We start from the raw sequence: 23,654 nt of genomic DNA on the forward strand, positions 1-23,654 counted from the left end.
AGTCCTCGAAAAATAATGTAAGGACTCAGAAGGCGCAGCATAATCGGTCATATTCTCCATATGTAAAGCAGAATTTACAACAAGCTCCTTGCAGCATGCGGGGCCTTTTAATATTCATGACCTTTAAATAACATGCTGTCATTTACAAACAAATTATATTTTACTGAATGTATTTTATTCAGATTTTAAGTGACAGACCAAAGTGTTATTAAAACCTCCTCTTTACTCTTTCATAAAGTTTAGTGGAACCGATTGTGACATTGTCCTAATTTAAATAAATGGTACAATACACTACTTTGTGTGCGTTTTTTGTTTTGATTACCTGATTAATAATTGGACAGCAAAAGGGGCTTAATTTGAGATTTATATTATATTAACAGAATTTGAACCGCCTGAGTAGTTCTGGGTAACATATTTACAGGCAACTTTTTGTTTTTGAAATCTTAAATGCTAAATTTATACTTTTTTTTCTTAATTACTTTAAGTGTTGTCCTCTCAGCAATTGGTCTATTTTTTCAGTCTATGTATTCTAGTTAACGATTAATTGATTACTAAATTAGTTGACAATTACTTCTACAATCAATTTATCGCAATTAATCAGCACAAAAAAAAGAATATATTCAAATAGATGGGAACAAAGAACACGACCTCTGGATAAATAACAAGATAAATAATCTTTATTTCCACATCTCTGTTTATAAAATTATGTGTCCACAATTAATATCAACAAGGCAACACAGAGAATCCTTTTTTTTTTTTTTTATTTCTAAGAGGTGAAACTCGGACTCTGGAGACGCCTCGCCCGTCCAATTGGGGGAAAAATTGGGACACAGCCGGATTGTTCTCGACGCCTCTCCGGTTTTCGCACCAAAGTCGGGACAAAGAGCGCGGCGGTTCTCCAGAGCCCGGTTCCTCACCAACAATGTACAGTCATAAAACACCAGGACTTCATCGCTGCTCGGTGTAAACCAGACACGGCTCGTGAGCAGCTTGTTGAGCGTTCCCACACCAGATAGCCCTCGCTGAAATGATCCACGTTATTGCCACTAACAAACATAAGCACTATTCTTCTCTATCTTAATTTCATATCTTTGCTTTTTGTTTTTTTTCTCTACAGTAAAGACAAAAAAAAAAAAAAAAAACAGTAACTGTAAAAATCAAACAAAAACAAGTGAGGAAATGACCTTGTATTGTACGCACGCATGAAAAACAAAACCCCAGATCCTTAGCCATGTGCTCAACGGAGACGTTAAAAAAAACAAAACAAAAAGTTTCCTTGCAAGTCTGTCTGCTGTATGTATGATGTAAGAACAGACAAATTAAATATTACATACTGTATAGGTTATTGTTACAGTAACAAGGTTCCATGCGATCGTATTCTTCTCGCCTGTACAGAATGGAGGATTCAGTAGTAAATAACAAGGCTGTACAGACCCATGGTGCCAGCATGTCGGAGAGACCTGCACTGCAAAAACTCCAAATCTTACCAGGAAGTTTTGGTTTGGTTCCCAGAGCGCTGGAAAGTGCATTTGAAATAAGCTAAAAGTAACTTTTCAGCAAAACATAGGAGATTGTTTTAAGTCAATAACTCTTGAACATAGATTTTAAAAAGTATTGGCTTTAGTGGCAGGTTATTTCACTTATAAAAAGACGCCACCCCCCAAGTTACAAGTGAAATAATCTGTTAGTGGAACTAGTATTTTCATAAATTTTAAGGATTTACTGACATAAAACAAGCTCCTATGTCTTGCTGAAAAGTTACTTGTGAGTTATTTTTTTCTTATTTCATGTGTACTAAGGTATTTGCACTAGAAACAAACCAAAAAAAAAATTGGTAAGATTTTGAGTTTTTGCAGTGTGGAGACCTGGGTGGGTGTGTTGTGGTCCGCTGGTAAGGGACAGAGGGCGCATCATTCCAGAGGTAAACCAAGGTGGCTTTTACTAAGAAATTAAAGTATAGCTTTACCCTTTTAATGCGGCATCATTATCAAATCAGTTCGCTTACATTAAACCAATCCCCTTAGGTTTTTAAGAGTGATCCCAGGAGAACACGACAAGCTGGGAACATCCTGGAGCTGATAATAAAAAAAACAAAAAACATTCTCAAGCGACAAAACAGTGAGGAACAGCAGACTGGTGTCTCAGGATGGGGATTCCCTCCAGTTCGAAACATCCCACCAGGAAGAAGAGGCATTCAGGACCGGAAGCAACAACGAAAAGAAAAAAAGAAAAGGATCCACACACTCCGCCGAGTCCAACCGGGTCAGTTTAGTTACACAAGAAAGGGTTACATCAGGCTGTCGATCCCCATCAGAGAGCTTCGCAATGTCCAATTTACCAAAAATGTCCAAGTCGTGACCGAGAAAAGAGCATCTTTTTTTAATTTGTTACAGAAACGGAAGTATTTTTGATCTAGTTTGTAGTACAAATATCTTAGTACACTTGAAATAAGATAAGACTAACTTACAAGTAAATTTCCATAAAGAAATAAGAACTCATTACCTTGATATTGTTGAAAAAGCACTAGTTATAAGTGAATAAACCTGCCAAATGGCAGATTAATTCACTTACAGCTGCCACGTTTTCATTAATATTAATTAATGACTTGAAACAAGTTCCTATATTCAGGTAGAAAAGTTACTTGTAAGTTAGTTTTGTCTTATTTAGAAGTAAATTGAGATATTTACAGGAGAAACTCGACCAAAAATACTTGGTAAGGTTGAGTGACGTTGCAGTGTGATCAAAACTGGGGACCGTGTGGACCTTTTTTCAACCAGCACCCGACTGACGCTCTAGTTTGCTTCTCTACCTTAAAGAAACGAGACCCTCCCCTGAAAAACAGCCCCACCCACAGAGACCCTCTGCGCCCTCCCCAAAACAAACTCCTGCAAAAGACAGACTTAAAAACACACATTCAGACCCCCCAACCTCTCCCCTCCAAGTGGGTTCATTCAGTCAAATACATTGCTTAGTCTTTTATTTATTTTTAATTTTTTAACAATCTGCGAGTAAACCGCGAAAGCGCTGAGAGCGAGAGGAGCTGAGGACGCAGAACGCGGGGCGAACGGACGTTCATTCCGTCACACCAACCGGAGGAGAAAAGCTCCATGGCGGCACATTCGTCAGGGCCACATCGTTATTTTGGATGTGCAGCGGGCTTTATAAGACACGGACGCTTCACATAGTGCAAACATTGAGACATTCAATCAGTTTAACTCGTAAAAAAAATGGGGAGCATTTAGATTTTTTTTTCCACATAAGACTAATTTATCTCAATATAGCTGCATAGCAGAAAGCTTACAGCAAAACGTTAAAGTTTTATCTCTTTGGTGAGAGCTTTTTTTTTATTTTATTTTTTTACGTTTCTCTGTTTTGCTTTCCACTTGTAGCCGTCATGGAAGATACAGAAATTTGGACGTCAAGAGTTCAGATTCTCTATAACACACACAAGCTAGCTACCATAGCCGCTAACAAAATAATGAAAACGTTAGCTCTGCAATGAGTTTGTCAATGTTAGCTCTGCAATGAGTTTGTGTTCCAGACGTCAAACATCCGGCACAAAAGTCTGATTAGTGCATCTTCAAGTACGCTAAGGCTAATCATAGCAAAGGCTAACATGTTTAGCTCCTTCGCCCTCCTGCTGCTCCATTTCTTCCCGTTTTTAATGTAAGAAGAGTCAGTTTGGTAGCTGTGCTGCTGAAGACGTTTACTGACAGACGGACAGTGCGCGGATGATTTTATATAGGCAGATTTAAGGCTAGGATTTGTATTTGTTTTAAATTAGCTTTTGCTGGGGATCGTTCCGTTTTGCCCGGCGCGTCGGCTGACCTCAGCTCCTCGAGTCGAGAGCCGATAGAAGCAGCTAAAGCAGCATAAAGCTATTCACACCGTTGACCCCAACCTGAGGCTCAAAGCTGCCTCCTCAAACAGAGCATAAGAAAGAGAGTGAGAGGGGAACCCTAGGAAGAGTTTGCTTGAAGTGTAAACACAAACGGCGAAGTGGATCTGGGAGTCATTCTGATGAGACCATGTTTCTGCAGCTGTGTGGGCGGCGGCAGCGGCGGGACATGAACGCGGTGGCTCTCCCACGCACACTCAGCCTCCAGGTCCGGCCTCCCCTCGTCTTTTCTCTCTTAATGTGTACAGTCTCTCCTCCACCTCTCTCTCAGACTCTGTTGAATTAGTATGAAGCCCCCCTCTCCCCAAACCCCCTTCCCTCCCTCAAGTCCATTTCTGCACCTCTCTGTTTGTATTGTACAGTGAAAAAGAGCAAATGAGCAGAAATGGTGTTAAGAAGCCCGAGGCTGTTTTATCCTCTTTCTTTTCTTGTTTTATTTCTGCAGTTGTTTCTGATCCTCGCAGCTAAAAAGGAAAAAGTCGTGCATCTGCAAACACACACTCGGACACACACAACCCACGCCCCCCCCACAAACACTCGTACCGAGCCGGAACATAAACCCTCTCTCCGTTTCTCTCAGGTCGTTTTTCAGCGGCGCCGTGTTTGGACATGCAGGAGGGGGGAGGACGGGAACGAGGGCCTGGGAGAGAAAAGGTTCCTAGCTCATAAAAAGGAAGAGTGTAGCTCTGTGTGTGTGTATGTGTGTCTAACTATGCAAATGCAACAAGGGAGAGAGGTCTTAGTTCTGCTGCCATCTCCGCCGATATTTCTTCTCCTCGTCATCTGCCGGGGAAACACACAACAAAGAAAGAAAGCATGGTTTAGAGAATGAAATGGGCTGTTTACGTCAGAGTCCGGTTCTAAAGCAGAGAAGAAAGAGGAAGGAGGAAAAAAAGCTGCGGTACCTTTTCACAGAAGGCGAGATAAAAATTTATGCTGATACGGAAAGCAGAGGGGAAAAAAGAAGCAGGAAAAAAGGATCAGAAATGTGGACAAAGCTGCTGAACATTAGAGAAAAAAAGGAACAGAACCAGCTTAATAATGACTGAAATTCATGAAGTGGGTCGTTTCTACACTTTGACCCCAGCTCACCTTCTAAATGGTTCCTGGAAATATATTTCAGTGCTTCGTCCAGGAGGATGACGGGGATGGAAATCTTTAGGACCACGATCCACTGGGACCAGTGCAAAGGGGTCACCTGGAAGATCAGCTGAGGGGCAAAGAAAACCCACTCAGAAATACTTGAAATGAAGCTGTATGACGATGGGGACTTAAAGGTTTTATCACAATATTTGTTGGAATTGTCGTGATAATGATAAAAGTGACAATGAGAACTACTTATTCCTTTTTTTTTTCTTTTTTCTTTACACCAATACAGACAGTTTGGGGGATTTTAAACATCAAATAACATGTTTTTTAAAGATACACCAACATAAGGATCAACAGTAAAACATTTTCACAATAACTCTGTTCCTAGAAATGTACTAATGATTTCCCTATGATCTGCTCCAATCAGTGATTGGCTGACGAAATAAAAATTCTGAGTTTCACACCTACGTTATTCAATAAATGAGTCAACGAGCAGAGTCAGTAGCTGGACTTGGTCAGGCGTCCTGAGAACTCACCGGCAGGGGCTCGACGTACAGGATCAGGAAGTGGAGGGACAGCGACAGGATGATGGCTCCCAGCAGCCAAATGTTGACCCAGGGAGGCATCCTGAGCAGGGACTGGTTCTCAGACAAACTGCCAAGACAGACGTTCCCACAGGTCAGGAGGTTAGAAAGAAAAAATGAGCCAACATCGTTCTAAGAAGTAACATGCAGAGTCATCTACACAGTCATTTCCTTGTTTACCACAAAACGGCTAACTTGAAGCTAACCGTTAGCTTCAAGCGGTTATAAAAACTACAAAATGTTTTATATTTCACCTCTACTGTTATGCTGCAAGATCTACAATCATGACTGTTTTTAGGAAAGCACAATATATCGGCATTTATAACGCAGGTATTGGTAAATTTTTCACATGTCGGTGAAAATGAGAAAAAAATGGGCCAATATTAGTAATTATTTATTTCGATCTTGTTGCCGTTTGTGTGTGATATTCATGAGGGAGAGAGAAAACAGCCAGGTGGTATTTGTTTGGTTCACTGTGTTGAATGGAGAAATATAATTTATTGGCCATAATATGCAGAAGCCCTAATGTTAATCAGGGCTTCTGCAGGTTTCACCAACTCAAATTTACAACTTAAGACTGTTATGAATAAAATTTAAGACCTGGTATCTTGAATTTATCTAAGTGCATCTAAAAATGTTAAAAAGAAAATCAAATGTTTTAGTTATAGAAAATGTAAGACTTGTGATTTAAATATTTCAGGCCAAATTAACTTTCTTAAATTTAAGACGTTTTAAGGCTGCAATTTTAGATACATAAATTTAAGGATTTTTAAGACTTTTTAAGATTTCACGTTTATAGATATTGGCCCAAATGTTCAAATCTGTGTTATTAGGCATTGTTGAGTTTGAAATTAGACATCTGTTCCACTTTTTATTTAATTTTCATTTCCCCCAAGACTTAAGGTGTAAAATCACGATTGAAGTCAAGTAACACCGGTTTTTACAAGGAGAAACGGTGAGGAGCTGTCAGCGCTGCTGTTATCTACACTGTAACCGAATGCCTACTTCAAAGGGCTTGTTGTGTCACTGGATAACAGCGTCTGATCCCTTTAATAAAAATCTGACAGTCCTGACATTCAGTGCCCGTCAGACAGCCGCTGACCTGTTGAGGGCGTTGAACATTTCGATAGTGACCAGCACCGACAGCGCCATGGTGGTGGGGTAGCGGGACTCAAACACCTCGCAGTCGATGTCCTTGAACATCGGGTTGTCCTCTGTGCACTGCATGAAGTGTCGCTGTGTGCGAAGGGAGAAGGAAAGAGAGGTTCAATGCGAAAATATGGCTGGAGATTCGGAGGTTTTGCTGCGACGGGCAAAAACCTGTAAAAACAGGCTGAGCTCACCAGCTGGTAGAAAGACACCTGTGGGCCCTCTTCATCGAACAGGTACCACCACGTGGCTGCGCCCACTGTTCCCAGGCCCACATATCCTGAAGGGAAACATTAAATCAAAGCGAAAAATAAAAACAAGTACAACAAAATGAAATCCATTTGTCATCGTCTCAGACGTGACGCTACCTCCAATGGAGAGGTATCTGAAGAAGAGCCAGCCGGAGATGAGCGGCTCCTTTGGGTTACGGGGCGGTTTGTCCATGATGTCCAGGTCTGGGGGGTTGAAGCCCAGGGCAGTGGCAGGAAGCCCGTCGGTCACCAGATTCACCCACAGCAGCTGGACGGGGATCAGCGCTTCGGGGAGACCCAGGATGGCTGTCAGGAAGATGCTGCGGAGACAGAGCAGGTCAGTTCAGGTCAGGGAGACGGCCAAAAATTTAGCGCCCAGCCCTATGTGGAGTTTCCCAGGTCTCAGCCTCACCACACGACTTCTCCCACGTTGGAGGAGATGAGGTATCGGATGAACTGCTTCATGTTGTTGTAGATGGCCCGGCCTTCCTCCACCGCAGCCACGATGGTGGAGAAGTTGTCGTCGGACAGCACCATCTCAGACGCAGACTTGGCCACTGCCGTGCCGGAGCCCATGGCAATGCCGATCTCTGCCTTCTTCAAGGCCGGGGCGTCGTTCACGCCGTCTCCGGTCTGAGTGAAACACAATTCGTTAGATGACACAAGACGCTAATTTTGCTGCAAAACACAAACTCTTACCAAGTATTTTTCGCCTGATATCAAGTGCATTAAAATATTTGAACTAGAAACAAGATGTGCAACATATCAGCACTAATGTTGGTATTGGCCAATATTAGTAATTTTTTAAAGTATCTATCCAATAAATAAAATTGGGTTGATATTTATTTCTACTTTGTTGCCATTTGTTTCTGGAGGAGCGGGGAAGGAGGTCGGTCATGTGACATTTGTTTAGTCATGTGACAGCAAAGGATTGTGGAGAGTTTAACTGGAGCAGAGAAGCAGGTGTGTGTTTTTTTTCCAAGGTAAAATATATGTAATATCTACAGTATCTGTAAATATCAGTTAATTTACATAACGGCAATATTTATCCTGGATATCGATATCGGCCCAATCGGTGCATCCCTACTTGATATAAGACAAGTAAAAACTAACTTGTCAGCAAGATAAATACAAATGTTTTAAGTCAATAATTTTTGAATACAATTTTTTTTTTAAATTAATTTTCCTGAGATTTTTTTTAATATAAAACACAAAAAATATTGGAGGTTACTTTTGTCTTATTTCAAGTGCACCAAAATATTTGAAGTAGAAACTAAACAAAAATAATCTAAAGATTAACTGCAAACCAGATATTTTAAAGCTCCTAAAGCCGAGCCGTGGGAGACGACTCGCATTCAAACAGAAGAAGTCAACAACAGCGGCTCGATGAAACGCCGCCGGGGTTCATTCAGAACTGGACGGATCAGTCAGCAGCGGCGGGGTCTTGAGAGCCGTTCTGGATTTATGGGAGAACTGGACAACATCTGACAGCCAAGTGGTGATACTGTTGCCTCGCCGCCCTCCCGGAGGATCGGCGTCTCTTCTGAGGCGCGTGTCAGATGGGGAGCGGCGGAGCGAGTGACGGATATTGATGGCTCAGTCTGAGGGAACCTCAGAGAGACGGGAATACGCCTCGCCTGCCTGCCTCTTCTCCTCCGCTGCTCAGATGTTCGTTACACAGCCGAACTGTGCCAGGCTACGATGTTATCTTTATTTTTTTAAATTATGACAACAAAGTTGTAATAGTGCCAGAATAAAGGGATGCTTTATGAGAACATCATGAGAAATAAAAGATTTAAATGAGCTTTAATCATTTCCATTGTGATGATAAAAACATTTTGATGGACAATTTGTTAACAGAAACATCATTATGCATCTTTTTTATTGTTTTGTTCGCAAGTGGTTTTTCCGTTTTGTTTCTTCTTTTCAGTTGTTTTATTTACGTCCCAATGTGGAACGTAAATAAATATTCTTTAGAGAATGTAAGTTCATTGGTCTTTGAGAGGACAAACTTGCGTTATTATACCATTATTAAAAATATTGCTTGAAAATGGTCTGAAAAGAATATTACTTTCCAGGTGAATGATTTAAGCATAAATTAATGGATAATAAAGAATATTATTGTTTGTCACAATAACTGTTAATAATTCAACGATTTTTTGTTGAAAATTTGTAATAACTGAACTTTTTTCCTCATTAAAACACATCTCTTCTCGTCTTTTTATGACTTCTTTCTGGTAAAGTTGCATCTTTATTCAGCTGTCATTATGACTATATACTCATAATTAAAAAGGTCCAAGATTCTCTGTCACCCAAGAAGGAATGACTGAAATAAAAGCCACTATTTGGAAATATTCTCTCTCATTTGTAATTTCTTTTTTAGAAAAGAAAGCGAGAAACAAACAGAAAAGAAACCAAAAAAGTATCAGAAATTAGATTCGGCGTGGAAAAAAAAAAGTCCGCGATTTTACTTGTAAGCCTTCTCGCCCGTTAACTTCTCACCATGGCTGTGATCTCATCGAATGACTGCAGGTATCCGACTATTTTGGACTTGTGCGCCGGCTCGACGCGGGCGAAGCACCGAGCGCGTTTCACCGCCTCTCTCTGCTCCTCGGCCGTCAGGTCGTCGAACTCGCGGCCCGTGTACGCCTTCCCCTTTACGTCCTCCTCCTCGCCGAAGATGCCGATGCGTCTGCAGATGGCCACGGCCGTGCCTTTGTTGTCTCCCGTGATCATGATGACGCGGATGCCGGCCTCGTTGCACAGCTTCACCGAGCCGATCACCTCCTTCCTGGGCGGGTCCAGCATGCCGACGCAGCCGACGAATGTGAGGCCCATCTGAAAGGAGGAAGAGGGGACAGGATGAAGGGGCGTTCACTGGACCGACGGAAAACCAGATGGATGAATGATTTAAGCATAAATGAATGGATGGAAAAGAAGGAAACCGTAAATGATCCATATTCTAGAGCATTTTTATACTTATCCAGTCATAAAAATACTTCATTTCTTACATTCCAGACATTTCCAGAATTAAGGATGTTAGCAGCAAAAACAGCTAGCTGCTAACAACCCTAACTGTTTTTGCTAGCATGAAATCACAGGTTGCTAATAAAAAGCTAGCAAGATAGCAGGCATTTTTTAATAGGACTAAAAGGATTTAAAATATTTCCAGAAGACTGAATTATGTGTTTGTTTGACCAACATGTGACCGCTATAGCTTAGCCCCTCCACGCACCTCGTATTCTGCGAACTTGCTGGAGTTCTCCAGGTCCATGTCCTCTTTGCGCGGCGGCGTGTCGTGGGTGGCCAGAGCGAGGCAGCGCAGGGTGTCCTTACCCGTCCCCCACTCCCTGATCTTAACCATCAGCTGCTCGCGCAGGGCTGGCGTCATGTCGACCTTTGTCGTTCCCACACGCAGGTAGTCGCACCTCTCCATCACGCTTTCAGGAGCGCCCTGTGATGGAGAAAAAAATAAAACCAGCAACAATTTAAACAAACAAAACATTGAAGTTCAAAAGAAATCTTTTCACTCAGCATGAAAACACATTTTTAAGCACCAACAGAGTCAGAGACTTTATCCAATTGAGAATATTTTTTTGTTGTGACAGAAGAAAACTTTTAGAGTCTAAATTATATCAGAGAACATACACACGCACGCGCGCGCGCACGCACGCACGCACGCACGCACGCACACACACACACACACACACACACACACACACACACACACACACACACACACACACACACACACACACACACACACACACACACACACACACACACACACACACACACACACACACACACACACACACACACACACACACACACACACACACACACACACTATGCTTATGTTCCCACACCTTAACAAACATCTTGCTCTGGGCGCCCGCCTTGACAGGAGTGCAGTAGACGGACATGGACTTGCGGTCACGGGAGAACTCCAGAGTGAACTCCTTCTTCATCAGCTGCCTGATTACCTGGCGGCGACAGCAGAGGACGGAGGAAAGTGAAACAAAACAGAAGAAGAAGAAGAATAAAGAGGCCGAGGCTCAGCTTCTGACAGCTGAACGACGGGAATTCACAGGTGACAGTCCACCGGCTCGTCCGAGAATCTGACCGAGGATCAGGAAGGACAGAAGGAATCGTGGAAACAGTCAAATGTCAACTACGCTGCAGACTACTATGTTCTACTTCATTGGGTTTTTATGCGACTGACCAACTCAAACTGTCATTCAACCAAAATCTATGTGAGCAATATGAACTAGGGCTCCAACTAACGATTATTTTAGTAACTCTGACGACTAAAAAGAAATTGGAACATTCTGCAGATTTTTCTTTAATCACATTTTTTTTTTTACAATATTATGAATATATAAGAAAATGCAAATAAATAATTTAATTCCTTTATTGAATAACAAAATAAACAGTCTATTGACTAAAATGTGATACAGTCCTTTAGTTCTGCTGCAAGGTAAATACTCCTAACATCAACATGTGAAAAGCTCAGAGGTTTTCTGCCTGACTGGACATCAGCACAGTGTCGGGCTGATCTGTGGACCAGGTTTCCATTAATAATTGAAAAGCAAGCGGTGCTTAATAGGAGATTTTTAGTTTTTTTTAACAGAAAGTTAACCAGGTGAAGTTCTGCTACTTGAGGAGTTCTTGGTGGAACTTATTTACAGACAATATAAATGCAAAATATATTATTTCATATAGTTTTGGCTGAAATTCTGCTCTGAGTGTGCTCTTCTTTCAGCGAATGCCCTTTTTTGAGCTGACAGTTGTTTCAATAATCGATTGTTTCAGCCCTAATATGAACACTTTTGCCCTCAACTCTGCATTGTGATGCCTTTTCCTACCAGTAGGGGTCCTTCTAGTTACGATCCTGTTTCTGAGCGGATAACAGACGTCCAGCTGAGATCGCTGCAGGTGAAGAACTTGAACTGGATCCTGTAACCTGCTGCTACATCACATCAACAACTGGATAGTTTATCTGAGCTCCTCTTTGTTTCTGGGCTCTGCATCTTCCAGCAGAAGCCTAAAAAAAACCCATTTAAATTAATTTTATTAAGAAGTCGCTTGGTTGCAGAAACTTTGTTTGGAGATTACAAACAAACGTCTCCCTAATACTTGTTCTGACTTCACTCTTCTCATTAGAGCGCTTACGCCGTTCGTCGATCGCCGCGGTCCTGACAGTGACGGTGTCTGGGCCCTTAACGGCCGCTGCCGTCACAGGAGTGAAGCAGCTCCAAGCTGTGGGGGGGGGGGTAGAGAGACGTCTCACCAACGCCGGCTCATCGGTCTGTTAATCATTCACACAGCAGGACCCTGTGACCGTTCCCACGTGAGGATCTTCGCCATCTAGAGCCAAACGTATTTAAACTGCTACAGCTGGGAAATGTCCTCACAGGCAATTTGTCTTAAGACAAAAGCAAACGATCGCCAGCTAACACCCTGAAGTCAAACACATATCAAAGGACAACAATGTGCTTCATTAATGAGTCTTTGTGCGAGGAGAAAGTGACCTGCTGACTTCAGTCTTTAGTTATCCACCCGTGGTTAAGCAATACCTAAACGTGAAGCTGAAAGATCAGAGCAGCATCAGAGCGGATGGATGCCATTAGAACGCCAAGCAGATTCATTACAGCCTCGCAAACTGGTGTTGCTGTGGATGTCAGAATGAAAACTGAGGAGAAATAACCAGACCTGCGCAGGGAAGAGGCTTCAGCAGCTGTGATTGGACAGTTGGCAAGATCAACATCCTGTTTATAACCGTCACTCTAACATGCTGAAGCGCTAAAGCAAAAGAAACCAGTAGTGACATGTGATAGTCCTGGTTTATTATCATAATAACGGTAACACACACAAGCTGTGAATGGTTTGCAGTGAAACATGACGTCACCAGAATATCAGGATTTTTAGCATGTTCCACTGCAGATTGAAGAAAAAAAAAAAAGAGACTGTGAAGTACGGCAGTGGCAACATTAGGCTTTGGGGTTGTTTTGCTGCAGGAGGGACATTTTACAGAGTAGATGGCATCATGAGGAAAGGACTCCATGAGTCGGCCCGTCAGGGTGACACATTTTGCTGGACGATAAATTGTCTCAGAAGTTATTGTGATAACCGATAATATTATCGTTTAGAGACCATTACTCCAGTAATGGTAACAAACATATTGTTAAAGGTCAATAAACTTTAAATTCTAACAAAAATTTAACATTGAATCTGGAAGACATTTAAAATATCCAGAAATAAATAAACAAAACAACAGAAAACAAATAAAACGAATTATGAAGTCTCTGTAAACAAAATTGTCCTTCCAAAAAAAGGACTATTGTGACAGGCCCAATTATGAGGGAGAACTTTGTTTCTATCAAACATCACTTGCACCCCACATGCAGACTCACTGGTTAATAATAAATGCATTTATACCAATTATTGTTCTCCATTTGAGCAATATCACTTGGTCAAGTCTTTTCTAACATACCACACAACAAAATAAATGATAAAAGTATATATGATCTGAGATGATATCGTATTGGGTCAGTATTGGTATCGCATCAGAAGTGAGGAAGTCATATTGGGACGCCCCCACTTCAAAATGCAGAAAAGGTCAGATAAACTTAGACATCTGAACCTAAACCCATTGCTCTAAAATAAAAAGTCCAAGGTCACGGTGTCAAACGAGATGCTGAAACATGCACGACTGAAAGCGCGCGCAGCTCGGTGAGCCAAGGCTCAGTGAAGACGCTGCAAAGGGAAATCTTACCGAGTTGCAGGCGCCGGCGCGCTCCACCTTGGTGAGACCCAACAGGTTGGTCTTAAAGACGTTCATCTTCTCCACCAGCGTGGTGAGGGCCGTCTCGGTGGCCTCCCCCACCTTCTCATAAACCCCTTTGCTCTGCAAGAGGACAGGCTGGCGTTAAATTTCAGCAATCACAGAACAGTGGTACGCTGTGCTATATGTCAACAACAACGTTTAGTCAATGATGACCCTAAAGCAAATACCCTTTGAGCATGTCCCGTCTTCTAAATATGGCCGACATGAAGTTTGAGCCCAGCATGAAAAATGTTTTGGCTTCGCCGGCTGAGACGAGGCACTAATGGTAAACGGCACACATCATTTATCTGTGAGCGGCTGTAGATGGCAATAAAACTCCTCATTTCTCTCTAGCATTCCCATCTTCCTCCTCTTCCTCCTCCTCCTCGTCGTCTTGCTCCTCTGTCCTTCTCACACGGGTTAGCACGCTCATCTTAGCATCCCTTTCAGAAATGAGCCAAACTGGTGGCAAAGAGGCTCTTTCTGAAAACCGAAAATCTTGAGGAGATCCGTACAGGATGAGAACGGCTTTGTCCCTGGCCTCCCCACTCAGCGTGGTTGCCATGATAACGTGGTGTTGACAAAGAGATGAGAAAAACAATGCGAACCAGGGAGAAGGCGATACGCGAGAGTAAAATTAGCTCAGAGGAACAGAATGCTAGTATAAGAAAGTGGCCCGTGTTTGCCAAATGAGAAAATTATCCTCCCGCAACACTGGATGTGGAAGAGAGAAATCTAGAGAAGAATTCAGAAGCCTTAAAACTTTTACTTGCATTGTTGCTTCAAAAACAACAAACAGCTGTTGCAGCATTGTGAAGTGGAAGGAAAACGATGGACCTACAACCTGGTACGTCTCTACTGGGTTGAAACTGTTTCACTGTGAAATCGCCGAGGTCATCTGTGGATTCAGCCTGGACTTGGAGCCATTGTAACACAAATAATCCTGCACTGAATAATTGACCAGACAAATAAATTGGGCCTGATTTCCTGAAGTTTGGGAAAACAATCGGCTGATAATTGAATGTAAAGAAACGTTCTACCTTTGGAAAGGTCTGAAAATCAGCTGCTGTCCCTCTTTTGCTTTGTTGTGAGAGCAGGTGTGGCTCACAGCGGTCGCCCCACTGCTGCCAAATTAGCAACTTTGTCATAATATTTAACGATTTCTCAGGCAAAAATAATAATAATAATAATAAATTGGTATTTGGCAAAAGCAAAATCGGTAGGTCAGGTTGATCAGCCAAAAAAATAAAAAAATTAAAATGCAGAGACACATTGTAGCTCTAGCTGTGTGTTTAGGGTCACTGGAAGGTCAAATGTCACGTCTTTCGAAGCCACTCCCAGGTTTTTCCTGTTTTAAACTTCATCACTCCACTTCTCTGCTCACTGAGTGAGCCCACCTTTGTCTTGGTGGGTTTGCAGTTCTTTTAAAGTTTATATTTGATAGCCATGGACAGTGCGAAGTAACATCTTGGTGTATGGTTTCATAACCCAGGCCTTATCCACAACTTTCTGCCTGACCTGTCCGCCAGCTTCCTGGGTGTTTTTGATCCTGACTTTCCTCCAATGTTCTCTAAAAAAAAACCTCTGAGACCAGAAACGGAACAGCTGGATTTAAAATTAGATCAAAATTCCAGTCCAAGTGTTTCTAAATTAGATGACTTCTGAACCCTGAGCTTTATTTACTCAGAATAGATACAGCATCCATTAAAAGCATGTACAGTTTTCCTTCAGCTTCAGAATTTGCACCACTTTGTGTTCACCTTCCCCCGTACGTCCCAATAAGTACCATTAAAGTTTACCATAAAAAAAAAAAAGTGAAAACATTCTACAGATACTTTTGAAAAAGCTCTGCGTTGCAACTCAAAACAACTGTACATGCAAATGACCTCGTTGTAGTCCAGCGAGGAGTCGTTGCACATGGAGCAGACGGTGGCCAGCTCCACCAGGCCGTCGTAGTCGCCACACTGGACGGGCTGGTTCCCTTTAAGTCTGGGGGGAAAAGAAGCAGTCAGATGGCGGGACAAACACAAACATATACGTCAGAGCAGGTCTAGCCGGCAGCTGGTCAGCACTGCAGCGTACAGAGGAGAAAACGGCGGCCGTGCAGCTGTAAGCAGAGACCGCGCGCCTCTGTCACGCATCGCTGATGACTGCATGGCGACCGTGGATCCCTTCCCTGTGGAGGCTGCAGCCGTTGCTAGCAGAGCTCCCACACAGAAACCCACACTGAGCCGTTATGAAAGCGTCAGGTTCACACGGAGCGGCTTAGCGCTCGCTAAGCAGTCGAGCAAAAACAACACGAGCTGCTGACATCGTTCTCCTGCCTAATGGACGGCCACCTACCTGAACGCCTCCACAAAAACATGTCCGCCGACATCAACAACAACCCAACAAAGCAGAAGCGTCTTGTGGCGTAGCTTATAGATATAAGTACGGTAGAGATGAGCCTTAAAGGAATGTTTTTTAAGCCAAAAAGGAGAGGGTTTTTTTTTCCTCCCAAAGGCCAATTGCGTTCTGCAAAACTCACATTTGTCCCTCGGGGGCATATGTAGAACCAGTGATGGAGAACTCGTGCAGGGTGCAGCTTGAATCCTCCACCTTGTCTGTAACGAACATCTGCAAGAGGAGATAAAGTTAAGAGATGAGTTGACAGAGAAAAGCTGAGCTTTGCCCTTGTTATGTGGCTGCAAGTCTGTGTGTGACAAAGATTTACTTTTGTTTTCTGTATGTAATTTGTTCAAGCACAAGCACTGATCATCTTTGGCTATTTTTAAAGCTTTTCGTTTTATTCACGTCCAGCAGACCAGATAATCTGTTCTCAGAATCCACAAAGACTGAAGGGAAAATTGATCTTTCAAGGAAACAAAACGAAGACATTCTAGTTCGTTGTTACAGGCAGAAAACTGTCGATGAAGCAGCAATGAACTGGAGTTTAAATATTTAACACACACACACACACACTCATTAAGATTCACTTAATGAATCAACAAATCACTTTGTGCTATAGGAAAACCTAAACCGGCTGCGATTTGCATTCTCTTTATGCCAATTGTATTTTTGATCGAATTAAAATTTTTCCGGTGTGCAGCATTTAGCATCATATTTCGATTTGATTCGTCTCACTCTCGATTCGTGTTGCTAAATTGTTCAGCCAGATTTTTTTGCAGGCTGCATTTTGAGCCTCTTCATTTACTTCCTACACTCATTATTCCTGTGTTTGCATAAAAATAATGCATTTCTTTTTCCTCCCACTCAACTTTTCCCTCAGTGCAATGACCTTTTATACTTTTAGCTTTGATATGGAAGTTCTCAATGATTGTCTGAGTCAACATGGCCGTAACTCAGCATTTCACCATTAGGAACCAGCAGTGTTGCAAATATATCATCACTTATGACGCAACAATGCTGCACAACTCTGTTTGGAACGCATTACCAGCTAAATACTGAATTCCAGCTGTGATGAATAAACGGGTCGCCGTTATCTTAAAGATGAAACTGTTGGAGGGCGAAAAAAAATAAAAAAATAAAAAAGAGTCAAACAGGAATGATTTTTTTCTTTTTTGTTTTCCCCTCGCTCTCCAACCGTCTCCAAGGAAAGGGGCCGCAGTGTGATCCATGTGACTCAGTAGTAGCGCCAGAAGTTTGTTTCTTTTTTCCACCCTGCTCACTTCCTCAGAGGTTATATGGGGATGCACTGTGAGTAACCCTGCTTACAGTAACGTGTGTGTGCTTCATGTGTATGAAAGTCAAAAGAAAATGGGAAATGCAGTGTCAGGATTCAGAGGGGAATCCCTGCTGCACATGAGGGAATCCCTTCCAAACCCAGCAGGGTAAAAGCCTGGTTCTGTTGGGAACTGGAGGAAGGACGATGGACAAACCATTGCAGTGAAAGGGGCATAAAAACAGAGGAAGTACATAGTAAACACGGCTGGGGAGGAATTAAGTTACCACAAAAAAAAAAAACAAACACTATCATCAGGAAACAGCATGTGGAGAAGAAAATTTTAAAAAAGCAGAAGAAAGAGGAAGCCTAATTTAACTTTGTGATAAGGCGTGCCCGCTTCTCTGCAGGCGGGGAGCAGCGAGCCGGGGGAGTAAAGGTAGGAGCAGAAAGTCAATATTTACTAGGGTCAGCCCGTCTTTAGTCTTTTTCTGGGACTGGAAAGCTTTCAAGGTTGTGGTTGTTTCACTCCCCTGTGCTCCTGCTGCAGGGAACTCCCTGCTGCTACGCGTTTATCCCGCAGACGCTCCACATCATCTCAGGGGAGAAACAGACCGGCAGCCGCTGCAGACGCGCTCAAGAAAACCCCCCCTGATTATTACACTTTAAAAACGCTGCAACTAGTGATTATATTAGCAATCGATTATTCCATCGATTGTTCTGACGATTAATCGGATAGGTTTTTCCACTTAAACCTCATTTATACAATATTTGAAAGATGCAAAATGAAGAACTTTTTAAAATAAGAAAATAATTTATTTAGTGTAAGATTCATCATCTGTGGCAAAGGATGAAATTGAAGCTAAAAAAAAATATACTTCTAACATCAACAGGAAACTCGGCCTTTCTGCTTCACTTGTCGATACAGCTGATCTGCTGACGTTTTGAAATGCATGTAATATTTGTAAAATTTTATAGCCGTGCTTATAATTAAAGACAGACCCTGTGTTATTATTCCTTCATTGAGAAAAAAATACAGTAAGTATCGATACCGTCAGACAGAAACTTCATATCCAAAACTGTAACTTTTCAGGAGATTAAAAAAAAAAAAAAAAAGATTTCTAAATGTAAATTTTCAGTTTGGTCAAAGTCTCATGTGCTTTTTGATACTTTTTAACTGGATATTCATCAACATAACATCTAGATGTAAAACGGGACGTTAGAGTTGGCTTAAAAACAATTGAACATACAAGGATTTTGTTTTACACGGGCAACATTTTGTTAGCTCTGCCAATTCAAGTACTCTACTCAAGACGAGCTATGACTAACTACTTGCTTAAATGTTTTCTTATGCCAAAGTTCAATTAATAATGAAACTACATCATACAATTGACCGAATAAATACGAACGATTCCTCCATTTATGTATTTATTCCTCCTAACATCACGGTGCTTAAATTTTGGAGCTTCGCGCTGGCCGCAGGTTCCTATGCGACTGAGGTGAGGGATGAGCTACGGGATGAAAGCACAAGGTGTTAACTGAGACTGGGATGTGTGCAGAGCGCTTAACAGGAGCCAAGACAAACAGCAGGGCTGACATTTACCCTGCGCTTAGAGCAAAGTCATTCTGCGAGTATCTCACACACACACACACACACACACACACACACACACACACACACAGGCAGGCAGACAAAGGGAAAGGGTGAGGCTATGCGCAAGTTATGAATATTTGTGGATAAGATCTTTCAGAGTTTGTAGTCTAATGCGGTTGTATGTGCACCGCTTATTCAACCTGGTGAACAGTTCGGGCCTCGGACCGGAGCGCTGTTTGTTCAGGCAACGTGACATTTCAGAGACTTTTACCGGGCCTGTGTGGAAGCTGATTTGGCGATACAGAAGCATTGTCGTTGCCTGGGCGCTGCGTGAGCTCTACCAGCAGCTATCGCGAAACCTGGCAAGTGCAGATAAACCTTAGAACAACAACAAAAAGGATTTTCCAAGCTTTAGTGGAAAACGTTAAGAAAGAGGAGGGTTAAAAAAATTAAACGATAGAAGGAATGAAAAAGCAGGATTAAAAAATGACCACCTAACCCTAAAGAAGTTCAGCTTCCAACATCTTTACGCACACTTCCCAGGAACAGAGAGAGAGATCACCGAGAACGAAGTACCTGCTCCAGATCAACATCTTCAGGTCCGACTTCCAAGCCCTGCTTGGAGGAGTCCATAATGTTTGGAGGAGTCCAAGCAGGGCTTTTTACCCATCATGCTTCACTGTCAGCTCTAGCTGTTTTACACAAAGGGGAGGAAGAAGGTCTACCTCGAGATGTTTCACTTCAAGTCAACAAACTGGAAAACAAACCCAAACACAAGCGAGCCAACACTAAGCTCGGAACGGACCGAACCAGAATCCTGACCGGGTCTTGCCACGCTCTACCATCTCGGGTAAACATACATTATTTTTATCCTTTATAGCTTGAAGATCATCAACAATAAATATCAAACTTGTGCACCAAGTTCTTGTTTTTATACAAGGTATCCGCATGTTTCAGCTGGACAGATTTAAGACTTCTAAAGACATTTTTAATAAAACTTTGAATTAAATTTACGGAAGGAAAAAAATTTAAACACGGGGAAAAGTTGGGAAATCCTTCTGTCTTACAATCAAGCATTGCCTGAATTGCAATATTTCCGGGGTGTGTTTCATTGTCTCTTTTTTCCATTTTATTCATTTCATTTACTAAATAATAAATATGAATAATTCATGAAACAATTAAAGGTCGTTTAAAGATAAGCGGACACCCGTCACAGCAGTTGGATGTAGCCTATGAAGAGGATGCATTTTAACATGAGCTGCATGTTGAATCAATGTAAACTTTCCCACTGACTACTTACTCTGCAAACGGACATCTGGTTGGTTGTGAGGGTCCCTGTCTTGTCAGAGCAGATGACAGATGTGCATCCCAGGGTTTCCACCGACGGCAGGCTGCGGACGATGGCGTTCTTCTTGGCCATGCGGCGCGTGCCCAGGGCCAGGCAAGTGGTGATGACGGCGGGCAGGCCCTCGGGGATGGCGGCCACGGCCAAGGCAACGGCGATCTTGAAGTAATAAATCGCCCCCCGGACCCAGGAGCCGCCGTGGACGGGGTCTCCAAAGTGGCCGATGTTGATGACCCACACGGCCACACAGATCAGGGAGATGACCTTCGACAGCTGCTGGCCGAACTCGTCCAGCTTCTGCTGCAGCGGCGTCTTCTCCTGCTCCGTGGCCGCCATCTGGTTGCGGATTTTACCGATCTCGGTATTGACGCCGGTGGCGACGACAACGCCGATGGCGCGGCCTGCGGCGATGTTGGTGCCCTGAGGAAAGCAGAGAAATAGTAATTTACTTCTATTACAGGCAGCAGATTACAAACGCATAATATCCCTGGGTGTTTCATGAACTTTGTTCAAAAAGAGAAAAAAAAGATCAATATCCTTATATAAAAAAAAGAGCATGCTGCAGGGAACTGCAGAGGGTTTACTCACAGAAAACAGCATGTTCTTTTTGTCCTGGTTCACAGCTCTGGGGTCAGGAACCGGGTCAGAGTGTTTGATGATGGACACAGACTCCCCTTAAAACAACAACACATTACTATCCTGTCATGGATTTCCACATAGATGTCATTAGATATGCACAATATATAACCAATGCTGATAATTTCAGTACAATGCTTCTAGACTATTTACTTAATTGTTTATTTATTGTAAATCATATCGTTATAGCAACCTTCACCAGCATTAAAGCACGTTTTCATAATATCTCGCAGCCCATGAACGCACCATTACCGTGCCATATCATTAGGTAAACAACACTTCACACGGATTACCACGCAATATTAAACTGGGCGTTTGCATGTGGCAGTCAGAGAAGACTAGTACCTGTAAGGATGGACTGGTCCACTCGCAGAGTAGTGGACTTTATCGAGGTCACTCTGATGTCGGCAGGCACCTTGTCCCCAACTAAAATATTAGAAAAAGAAAATCAATAAAAGCATGGTTGGTTGCATGTTGTTGTTTTTTGTTTTTTTTAGCTTTCTTGTCCTGTTGTCTTTTCTGAACTTGATCATGCTGTTAATTCTCTTTCACTGTTTACTTATTAAAGTAAACTGTCTGTCTTTGGGGGGCGTTTGGACGAAGGTAAACTTTACACCTTAAATGCACAACAATACCAGTTTAGACTTTGAGCAATTTGGTAAAACTGTATGGTGTAACATTAAATCATGCTTGGCTGCAACTGTATCAATGGCAGCTCTTCTTCTTCTTCTTCTTCTTCTTCTATTCAGTGTTTGTAGCTTCTTGGCGCAGCTCCGCTCCTTCTACTGGTAGCTTCACCGCATCAGTTCAACGTTACACCGGCTGATGACGTTGCTGTGATTCACTTTGTCTGGTATTTTTGTACATATGTTTTGGCAGTTCTGTGATCATGTCAAAGCAGCAACTTATATTAAAAAGTGTTTTATTGTCCATCTGGATGCTGCCCGCTTCCATGGAAGGAGAACAGAAAATCGCTCTTATAAACATGTAATTACTAAAATCACAATCCCCTCACTTTGTATCCCTCTGAAAAATGAACCCATTTAAATAAAGAAATCCCTCCATGGTGATACCTCGATAGAGGGCGTTCATTTTATAGCGTTAACACGGTGCTGTAAGTGGTCCGGTATGAAACAGGTGTGATGGAACAACACAGCACTTTTAAATTTCAGTAATCAGAATACCGAAATTGTTTCTGATGTTTTAAAAGGTTTATGTTGGTCTGCCCCATCCATACATTTCCCGATGGGGAGTATAAAAAAAACAACAAAAAAAGACGCGCACATTGTGCAAAACTCTGAAACAGGAGAAGCGGGACATAAAACGGAGCGACAAACTAGATGTGAATTATGGCATAAAAACAGAGAATCTGACGCTGAACAGTGAAAAATCAACACATGATGTGAAACGCATGACGATCAGGCGGAGCAGCAGGTGATGAGTGAAGATTACTGGTGGTGAGCGTGCCATGTGGGTAAAATTTTATGGATGATACTCTGATGTCCCATTCTCCTGAAGGCAGCACAGAGCTGCACCACCAGAAACAGAAACACTGAAGAGAAGAGTTATGATTAATGTAGTTCAATTCTATCCATGTTTTAATGCTGCAGAGCTCAGTCGTTTTGCAAATGGATCAAAGTTTAAACTGGCATGTTGTTCCTCTTTTATCTGGTCATTTTGTGCAATTTTTAACAACTAGAAAATGGCAAAGAATAAGAATATTTTTCCACTCTGATTGGCTGCTGTTGGCCTACTGATTTTAACTTGAATAATTTCTATTCCCATGACTTTTTTGTTCTCTAGGAAATTATTTTTGATGATAAATACAGAAACAAGCATAAAAATCAAAACATCTACAATAGCGATAGTAACTTTAATAATAAAATAATAGTCAGTGCAAAGTAGCCTACAAATTCTTTGGTGGGGGGCAGTGAGGAACCTGGATAAAAGCTGGGGGGGCGCTGGCCCAAAAAAGGTTCAGAAACACTGCTATAGAGCCTTTAAGTTTCTGATTGTCTGGACTTGAGATGAACAATTTGTAGCCTACAACACAGTTAAATTTGGTAATAATAATTCTCATTACAATTAACCTATAAATCCATATGCTAGTTCTCTGCACCCACTTAAGAGTTTAATAGCGTAGAGACAAACAAAAACACTCAAACAAAAAGTTGATAGAAAACTATAAAAAGTCCAACTTGTGTTACGTTTCAACACTTTTTGTGTTTTTACACTAAAGTATTGCAATGAAGCTCTAATGATAGCTGGTTCTTTAAACTCACTTTTCTAGAAAACTCTGAGAATGTTCAGGTTTTCTTTTATTTACATTTTTAAATGCAAATTTTGTAAATAGAGTACAATTTATCATTACCAGGAGACGTGGCTACCTGATAAATAAATAAAGCTAAACAAATAAAACAGATTGAAGTTTTAAATACTCAATCATAATAAGTTATAATTAATACTTCTTAAGCATCAATCCCAAAAAGGGCTTTCAGTTTATTTTCCAAGATTAGGAATGATTGATAGAATTTCACTTCTAATTTTTTACAATCTGAATACATTTCAGTGTTGAGTGCCCTTAGTTTTGCTTATTTTAATACAAATACCAGAGCTGG

General features: G+C 41.9%; 1 protein-coding gene across 2 annotated transcripts in view; it reads right to left on the bottom strand.

Moving 5' to 3' along the window:
* Positions 1–655: 655 nt before the first annotated feature.
* atp2a3 (ATPase sarcoplasmic/endoplasmic reticulum Ca2+ transporting 3) overlaps positions 656–23,654 on the bottom strand; it is a 52,430-nt gene continuing 29,431 nt past the window's right edge. The window contains exons 6-22 of one of the 2 annotated variants that reach the window (XM_017308631.2): positions 21,382–21,462; positions 20,989–21,074; positions 20,356–20,820; positions 16,328–16,416; positions 15,687–15,789; positions 13,750–13,881; positions 10,841–10,957; positions 10,207–10,425; positions 9,474–9,809; positions 7,384–7,604; positions 7,089–7,291; positions 6,915–7,000; positions 6,674–6,807; positions 5,524–5,641; positions 4,991–5,108; positions 4,804–4,834; positions 656–4,681 (exon numbers count right to left, since the gene is read on the bottom strand). In XM_017308631.2, coding sequence (XP_017164120.1) covers positions 4,830–4,834; positions 4,991–5,108; positions 5,524–5,641; positions 6,674–6,807; positions 6,915–7,000; positions 7,089–7,291; positions 7,384–7,604; positions 9,474–9,809; positions 10,207–10,425; positions 10,841–10,957; positions 13,750–13,881; positions 15,687–15,789; positions 16,328–16,416; positions 20,356–20,820; positions 20,989–21,074; positions 21,382–21,462 — 2,513 coding nt within the window. In that variant the 3' untranslated portion in view covers positions 656–4,681; positions 4,804–4,829. The remainder of the gene's footprint in view (positions 4,682–4,803; positions 4,835–4,990; positions 5,109–5,523; positions 5,642–6,673; positions 6,808–6,914; positions 7,001–7,088; positions 7,292–7,383; positions 7,605–9,473; positions 9,810–10,206; positions 10,426–10,840; positions 10,958–13,749; positions 13,882–15,686; positions 15,790–16,327; positions 16,417–20,355; positions 20,821–20,988; positions 21,075–21,381; positions 21,463–23,654) is intronic. The other variant, XM_008428152.3, reaches the window with a different exon arrangement.

Source organism: Poecilia reticulata, chromosome 14 (assembly GCF_904066995.2).
Source record: "Poecilia reticulata chromosome 14, P_reticulata-male-v2, whole genome shotgun sequence".
Classification (NCBI taxonomy): Eukaryota; Metazoa; Chordata; class Actinopteri; order Cyprinodontiformes; family Poeciliidae; genus Poecilia; species Poecilia reticulata.